Consider the following 9,006-nt stretch of genomic DNA (forward strand, 5'->3'; position numbering starts at 1 on the left):
TTCTCTCGAAGAAAGTTCGTCTGCCTGCGATGCCGTGGCATCGTGCTCAATCTTGCACTGTGGCCTAATGTTCGTGCAAGAGTCGTGTGACTTGAAAGTACGTAGTGGCCCGTGCATTTGAGACGAGCGGTAGAATCCGTCATAAGCTTCAACGACGAACGACATCAGCGCTGCAGCTGAAGACGTAGATACTGTTGACTCATGTATGGAGGTCAAACCTGGTTCAATGTTGGATTTCGAAGGAGCGAATAGGCGTGCCGATCGTTTAGTACGCAGTGCCTTTTCTTTTATTGGGAATGTCAAGTTCATGCTAAACGTGCGATTGCGCGTCTTCTTCGTGGGAACATCATGACAAGAAAAATTCGCCGAGGATCTGGTAATATGGGGCTTTGTTTCGGAATGATGATGATCGCTACGTCGAAACTGTGTGTGACTGCGACGACCCAGTTGAAATGTCTGCAGCTCATGGATAATGGAGGGGTCGTAAACATTAAATTGGCTGATCATTTCGTCTTTGATTTTATTCTATGGTTCACTGTTTTCAAGTATGTGCGTGAGTTAGAAGCGAAATGCCGCACCGGTGACGTAATCGTTGAAATTTGCGACCATATCCCATTGCGACCATGATGCAGCGGATGCGTGGAACACAAATAGGCGGAACCAATCTTCCACGGGCCCATCGTCCGCTGATCCGGTGTACTTGAGTATGACCAAGACTTGCGGTGATGCGGTCATGATACTGGTCGGTGTCGGTGGTGGAGCTGTGCGCTCTGGATTCACGCCGTGGTGTTGGGAACTTGCATGATGATGTGAAGCCGATGAAGTGGCTGGCAGGTCTTTATCCTGTCGACTAGTGTGACGCGAGCAGGAGGTTGCAGACGCAGACAAACATGGTCGCCCGAACACTGCCTTTGTTCTTCGTCCACCTCCTTCTCCACTATAGCAGGGCGTTCAAGGGCGTTCAAGCTGGTGACGCATTCACTCTCGACATAATGTTGGCAGGTGGTCGGAAGCGCGGCGGATGAATGTGGCGCCACTATGATGTCTGTATATTGACCTATCTCGCATATTTGGCGCCATAACATCTTCGCACCAAACTTGCACTAAAGCACACGCTTTCTTTCTGCCCTCGTGAAGCTATTTTGTGAGAATCATGGTGCGTTACAGCACAAGAACCTCGTACCGAAAGGGGTCTCCTTTTGAACTTCGTCCATTAGCGGAAAAGTCATTTTTTCTTTCCGCAGGTTTTGTACGCCTACGCGGTCTCACCGCAAGGGCGTCGGTATGGAGCGCTCCTGCGTCATCCCTCCTACCGAACGTACAATGTCTTTTCGTGGACCACTGCCCGCGGCCACCAGTGTGTGCTCGCCGGCCTTTTGCGGCCGCAACCGAGCAGCCCGCGTGGACACCGCCCCCGTGCGCAAGAACCTTTCAGCGGTTACGCAGCGAGCGAGCACACGCGTCGCGTGCATTGCGCCTGCTGGGAAGGAGTCACCATTATTTCGTCACCTGGAGAGTCAGCGGGTACTACACACCACTTGCTAAACGCTCCTTAGCGACGCGAGAAAAGAGGAGCGGGGGTCCGGACGAGGAGAAGCGGGCGCGATTAATAGACAAACAACAAAACGCGTCGACAGCGACAACGATAAGAAAAGAGGGGAGAAGGGAGGCAACATTGAGAAGGGTACTGGGCACGGGGCGCAGAAAGGAAAACCGTAGCTACGGTACGGTGAAGAGAGCAAAAGGAAACGAGCACAAAAACAGGAGGGTTACGGTGGGCGGGACTGGGAGCGGGGGGGTATCTTCCCCAAAAGGGGGGGGGGTCCTCCTTTCTCCCCCTTCCCCCCACGTAACAAGGAGAAGCGGGTTCTTGTGCGCAGAGCGAGCGTAGAAGTATTGGCGGGGGTCTTGTGGGGAGGGTCACAAGAAGGGGGTGTCCACATAACGCCGGGGAGGCATGCGCGGTGTCCCTTCCTTCGGCAGGACCCTTGCCCCCTACCTATGGTGACCAAAAAAAGGAAATAAAAAGGGAAAAACGATGAACAATGTCGCCTGTTTCCTTCTCGCCACGTCTTCGTGTGCCTTGAAAAGAAAGCTGCTCACTCGGGACGGCGTTAGAACGCGAGTTCTCCGTAATCAAAACGGCAGCGGTTCCTCTCCCGTCCGACCCAGCGCCACGTCGCACGCGTGCTTCGGAGTTTCGGACTGTCCCTGGAGGGGCGCCTGAGCGGACTTGTGTACTGCCTTCGAAGACGCTAGAACCTGTGTGAGCTCGCTCGCTTCGCTTGACTTACGTGCTAGGCCTACGGGCCTGGAGAGTTGTTGTTCTTCTGGTCCTTCCCGTTTTCGAGACATGCCGCGCTGTTGACGAAGCTTCGACCGACGTATTGCGAAGACGCTTACGACCCGACCCAAGTCATCATGCAGTCGCCTACGTGCCACCAACAGTCGACGGCGTTCCTCAGAAGAAAGGTGAGAGGCCCTTAGCTGCTGTGTTTGTCAAGTATACCACGAAGACTCCTTGAAAACTCATTGCTTAGCCCTTGAATGCGCTTCGTCAGAATGCAGTGTCTCTTCTGTAGTAGAGGAATAAGTTGTATGCAAAAAGGGAGGTATGAGCATAAGAGTTTTGATTGACATTTCATGTTATACGGAAGGAAAGTAATGTAAGATAAAGGTTGAACTAAATAATATAAAGATGAGACAAGCGCGTATGAAAATTGCGGATTATTGGCTACGATTGTTGCTTTGAAAACATGACACAAACGCACACACATCCAAACACAAAGTGCTTTGCAGGCCGCAAAAATCAAATCCTCTAGAAAGCAACGTCACAAGTTCTTTCAGGCTGAATATTATTTGTTGAAAACGCTACTAAATATCTACAGAAATATTTTTAGCGGACCACACCGTTCATTTGGAGTTTGCTGCAATCTTGTATGATGAGGTACCTAACAACCCTGGTGATAAATACTTCATGCATAACTTTGGTGCCCGTTCTTGAACACCTCAAACTGTTAGTTATTTTTGTTACGACTTAATTCGACCACTCGTCAAAGACCTCCCATAAGCACAGTGGGGATGTACACAAGCCAACTTACGCTAAAGAGTGAGACCAGTGGATTCTCGCTGAAATGCTGGTCGACTGCAGAACTTGAAACCACAGTCACTACACTGAACACTGGGTTACGTTGTAGCGCAACCGATAAAGAAACTGTTGAGGTGTGCTCAGCGAATTGTTACGAAAATAAACTAGTTCGACTTCCGTTCAGCTATACCGCAAGCCGTTCGCGAATAGGCACAAAGGCCTGTAATAACCTCTTGTTAGGCAATTTCTATTTCCTTGTTTCTGACCGAAGAACTACAGCCTCGATATATTGGTCTAATCTGCTAGCATTTGGTGCCGCAAGGTGTTTCTGTGATGATTGTGCGTAACAATATCATTTCTCTGTGACGATTGTCTGCAACAATATCATTTCTCACCCGACACCTGGAGTAGTACGCCAGGCAGACACCCACAGCTTCTCGTTAAAGTCAGCATCTTTCTCTCTCTCTCTCAATCATTCCGGCTAGGTGATGAAGCCCTTGATGGAGAAACGTCGCAGAGCTCGCATCAACAACTGCCTCTTGGAGCTGAAGCGGTTCCTAATGGCCAACGACGGCGGCACCTTTGAGAAGCAGAGCTCCCGGTCGCAACGCATCGAGAAGGCCGACATCCTCGAGATGACCGTCAAGTTCCTCCGCCAGCGGCAGTTCCACATCGAAGGTGGTAAGCAATGGCATCTTTCCTCTCGCCATCCGTGTAAGCTGGCAGGTCGTGAAGAGAAAGAACATGATGCAAGCAGGGGTACTGCCAAACTCATTAGCAACGAGAACCGTATAATTCGAAAAGCTTTTCCTTCTTTTTTCTTACGAACTGGTTCTCAGTGACCGGCCCCTTCGTTACCATCTAGCTCGATACCACCTGCTATCCAGTAATGTTCTCGAAGGTATTCGTGAACTCCAGCTTTCATACCTTTCGTCTCTATGTCCTTTTTGTGTGATTTTTTTTTATCTTTAGCGCTTATCATAATTACATACGAACCGCGTCGAGACAGTCAATTGCTTTCGGCTCTTTTTCGTCTGGTGAAATAGCGACAGAGTTTTATCTCCATCACCGGCTTTATTTCATGTTCCTTCTGACAATGCGCTCTCACTTCTCTATTCACTATTTTTAACTAACATCGCCGAGTGCTTTTCACGCACTGCGGATAGCGAACAGAGTGCAATTCTAGCCTCTGCTCACTTTTGATATTGGAAATCTTTATTCTCATAATCGTTCAAAAGCACAATTACAATATATATATATATATATATATATATATATATATATATATATATATCAAAGCAAAGAGGGAAATGGTAAGCGAGAAACCATATGAGATAAGGGCGCATGCGCGCTCCACACTTGCGCTTATCACTGGGAGCGCGTGCACTGTCACACTCTTTTACTTATATATTTCTGTCCTGTCAGCCTCGAACTTCTCGACTGGTATAAAATACGCCAATATCTCGGCATAACCTCTTTAAACCCCTTTATAACACCGCAGAGAAGGAATGTTACACGTTCCTTCTCTGCGCTGACGCACCGCCTTACTTAATTTCTTGCGTCACTTTGCATGCCTGCGTAAATAACTACAGAAAGCCTACTGCCACATGCCCAACACCCATTGCTTTGCAGATTCCCACGAAGAAGCCGAGCGCACGCAGCGGTTCCACGAAGGTTACCGGCACTGCGTCTTCGAGGTGTCCCGGTACGCGAGCGCCATGGAGCCGCAGCTGCGGGACACCCTGCTCACCCACCTGCAGTCCAGGCTGCACCACCTAGCGGCCAGCACGGGCGGAACCGGCGTGCAGCCGGCCTACGCGGACGAGGCCGTCTCGTCGACCAACGGCGACGCGCCGGACCTGCGATCGGGAGTCGGGAGTCCCGCAAGGCTCCTCGATTACCGTTACGAGGCTGGCTCCGTGAGCGACGCCAGCGAAGAGGAGTCGTCGTCTTCGGACTACGGCGACGCGGCCTCTCTGGACGCCGAGCCATTCGTGCGCTCCGGTTGTCAGGACGAACCTCGCGACTACCGCCTGCACAGGGACGAGCGGCTGGACCCCGACGGCTCGAACGAGCCCATGTGGAGGCCGTGGTAGCTGCACGAGACAGAGACTGTGTGCCGCTCGAGAACGCCTGCTGATCGAGAACAAATGAAATTCCCGTTTGGTTACGCTGTTATCGAATTCTGTCAATCCGCGTAGAAGCGCTGAACGGAACGTTTCCTTCGTACAGATACGCATTCTTCCAACAGAACAGTGATTCAATAACAGGACATCCATATACCGCTAAAACAGGACCGCACAACACCGACCTGTATATGACCATGGTCAGCGCTACAATCGCTCGTTGACATTCTAAAACGGGAGATCGTATAGCATAAAGTTTAGATGTATCATTATTATCAAGCCTTTTTTTTCTAGACGGAGATTGAAAGCTGTTCAAAGTAATGTGAAAGCATCACGATATTCTGCTTGTCGGGAAAATCCGATGAGTACTTGTCTTGTGTATCCCTCCTGATGTATTCGCCCTTTTCCCCGTCCCCCAAAGTAAGGTAGCCAACCAAACGCACTTCTGGTTGACATCACTGCCTTCTCTCTTTATTTCCTCCTCCTCCTGATGTACCTGATCAAAATCAGGAGCTGTTCTGAGGACGAGTGAAATGCCACAACTAGAGCAGTCATAGAAAGTATTCTGTACTACACTATTATGAAACAAGTTATGCCGACAAGGTTAACATACCTACGTGCTATACAATTGATGCAGTATTTCTTTATTAATAGTTCAGGGCACTGTAATCAAAAGTAAAGAAGGAAAGTGTGGCTTTTAGTTAACAAGCAGTTTAGCGAGTGGGAAGGTGCGGATACCTGCGTACAACGCATCCCACGAGTTTGTCGTGCTACCTCTATACCTAAGCAATTCGGCTAAACCAACGAGACCACAAGGGCCGACAGTGCTGATATTTTATATCTAACATTCATTTATCGCCTAAAAAACGCTCATACGCTATTGGACCTAGATAGTTGTTGCACCCTTGCTTTTTGCAAAGTCTAAGTGGCTTGAAATGTCAGAGATCGAAATCTTTTCGCTATATACCAAAGAACTGAAGTAAGAAGTTGTTTAACTTATAAAGGCCATTAAAATTATCTTCGTTCTTAAGCGCTACATTATGCGTAAGATTTCACGCGAAGGTAGCCATAGCCGCTAAGATTAGAATTTACTTGTCGTGATGTCTGTGCAAGCTTTTGAGCTGCTGACGCAAAGGAAATACGGATCCAATCATCTGGCAAACAGAAGTCGGAGTCAGGTGCCTTTATTTCTTTAACGATATGCATATTAATAGGCTTCCTGTTGTTGATCACGTGTCTGTTGCGATGGGTCACTTGCTGAACTTAGTGATGCGTTGCGTGATTTTTTGCATCCGTATTTATTAACGTCCCTACTGGGACGACACTGCGTGTTAAACGCGTTGATGTGTAAATATGTAAATAATAAAGGAACAAGACTTCTTGTTCAGGATAATTTCATCCAGATATGTTTAGAGAGTGTGTCAGCCCACGTGATATAGTCAGATATGTTATGCACTAAGCGCACTGAAAAATATGTGCATGTTAAAGAGGCTTGAGATGCGCTGTTAACCTATGACTGCCGCAGAGCGAGCACTACGTGAAGTAAGTAAACTGTCACCTGATGAAGCAATGACAATAAATGTTGAGTTGAAATCCTTGGCATCGTCTACCTTATTTCTTTCTGTCAACAGCAGAGTTTGGTACAAAGTGCATGTTTTATCCCGTCATGTTATAAGAGCTTCTACAACTCTGCGACATGCGTAACTGAAACTCTAAAGAAGAAGGTATACACAAGTCAGAATGAAACGCGAACATGAGAAAACAAAATACAAGTCGAATGACCGTTTCCACGTTCGCAGTTGTGTATGACACTGAGGTGATAAATTCACAAAGCAAGCTTAGTTTTCCAGCCAGGATGCTATTGGGGACCACCGTCAGATTCCGCCATATTTTTTTCGAATTCTGTAATGACGGCGTCTTGAGCCAATCAGAGAGTCCGTAGCAGCCCTCTGGACCAATCAAAGCTGCCAATATGGCTAATTCGACAATATGGAGCTATGTGACAATGTCCGGAAGAGTCAGCCCCGGAGTGCTATCCCCTTCCGGCTAGGTCATGTTCAGACATCTTATTTTCAAGTAGTCAAGCGTGATATGCATTCCTTTATTTCTTCTTCGCGTTTTATTGCGACGTGATGTATCTGCTTCAAATAACTTGTTGAAGTGTGTGTTCGAGATTTATGAGAAATGCAACGAGAAAGCACTGTGGAGAGTCATCGGTCGCATTAACAAAACGTTTCTTACAAAAGATCAGTTCATGATGGGCCAGGCTCGTGTCCCGGCTCGTTATGATCTCGGCCCGTACTCACAAAAAAGAAATCTTACGCTAGAACTATTCTTTAAGAGCAGCTACCAGCTAATCGTGATGTTTAAGATCTTATTAGTAACGGCGACGGCCAGCCAATGGAAGATAGCTCTTAGGAACGAAAAGCTTTGCGAATTCTACCCCTGTTTAGTGATCAATCGTTTCAACTGGTGACTTTTTTTTTTTACTCTAGACGCACCAAATACATGCGATTGAGGATAAATAAGGACTGTTTTCGCAGTCTAGTCGATTCATATTTGAAGGCAGTGCCACGGCGAAAGAGAAAGTACGAGGAAAGACGACACATGGATCTGTCTAATAAAATATTTATCGGTAAGTTGAGAACTACGAATGTGGAATATACAAAATTACGGAGCTCGAATTGAATAGCTTTTCCTATACGATTTGTACTCGAATCGAGGATTCACTACCCAAAATTATGCCGCAGGTGAGCAGGGTGTTGTTGCGCGCGGAGGCACCAGGGCCCTTATTCACAAAAACCTCTTACGATAGTTTTATTCGTAAGAGAAAATTTCAGTCACTCCCGATGCTGGACATATTATTAGCAAAGAGGGCCAGCGAATTGCAAAGGACCCTTATGAACGAGAAGCTTCGTGAATTCAGACCCATGGTTCCTGAACGAAACGCACGGTGAAACAACATCTGCTCAATGATTTTCAACCACTCAGTAAGAAAGTCTTGCTTCAAGGTTGCCCATATAGGAATTTATTGTCTTGATTCAGGCAAATCAACTTATTGTTTCACTTTAAAGCAGTGTTACGCTGTAGTATCGCACCAGTCTCCTTCAACGAACACAACGTTGTACGTGCATATGGTGACGCGTTATCCATTACTGCTATTGGTCATGGCGCACCAGACAGCTTAAACCAGTTGTTTTTCGTATCATAGCTCCTCAGCTGAACGGGCGTCAAGTAGCGAATGACATTACATGCAAGTATAAAATAATAAATACAATCCTTTTCTTTCTTTTTCTTTCTTTTTTTACCGTACCGTTTCCACACAAACTTTACATTTCACTCTCTTTAGAAATATTCGAAATCCGAAAGCAGTTCTTTCTCGAATGTTCGTAATCGGTTTGGAAATTGCCCTATTTGAACACCTGTAATCAAAACCAAGTAAGTATTACGTGCAAGCTATATTCACGTGCATCATCGTTATGAACTGGCAATACGGTGTTCAGAATACTAAGCTAATTCAAGAAACTGCCTCTTATACGTGTCTCGCATTTTATCCTCGTACGCTTGGCCATTAAATTTGCCATCGACAACGAGTGGGCCAACATAGTAGCCGTTGTAGTGTGGGGGTGCCAGAAATAACGTTGGTAACACGGACCCTTCAACGCCCACTGAACACGGGCGCGTTTTTCGCATTACAGTAACCCCGCTAGAATCAGCGGCAGCCGTGACCGGTATCCTACTCCTCAACCTCGTACTCAGTATAAGAATAAAAATTAAACTGTGGTGCCTAAC

At 47.1% G+C, this 9,006-nt stretch overlaps 1 protein-coding gene across 1 annotated transcript; it reads left to right on the plus strand.

The window, feature by feature from the left end:
- The first annotated feature begins 1,808 nt into the window (after positions 1 to 1,808).
- Positions 1,809 to 6,801, plus strand: LOC142575408 (transcription factor HES-2-like). The gene is made up of 2 exons (XM_075684765.1): positions 1,809 to 3,769; positions 4,721 to 6,801. The coding sequence occupies exons 1-2, from the start codon at positions 3,577 to 3,579 to the stop codon at positions 5,182 to 5,184; spliced, it is 657 nt and encodes a 218-aa protein (XP_075540880.1). The 5' UTR covers positions 1,809 to 3,576; the 3' UTR covers positions 5,185 to 6,801.
- The last annotated feature ends 2,205 nt before the right edge of the window (positions 6,802 to 9,006 follow it).

Source organism: Dermacentor variabilis, chromosome 3, assembly GCF_050947875.1.
Source record: "Dermacentor variabilis isolate Ectoservices chromosome 3, ASM5094787v1, whole genome shotgun sequence".
In the NCBI taxonomy this organism is placed as follows: Eukaryota; Metazoa; Arthropoda; class Arachnida; order Ixodida; family Ixodidae; genus Dermacentor; species Dermacentor variabilis.

Coding starts and splice junctions, on each gene's coding strand:
- LOC142575408 (XM_075684765.1), top strand. CDS start 3,577: ATGAAGCCCTTGATGGAGAAACGTCGCAGAGCTCGCATCAACAACTGC. Junction 3,770..4,720: donor GCAGTTCCACATCGAAGGTG/GTAAGCAATGGC, acceptor ATTGCTTTGCAG/ATTCCCACGAAGAAGCCGAG.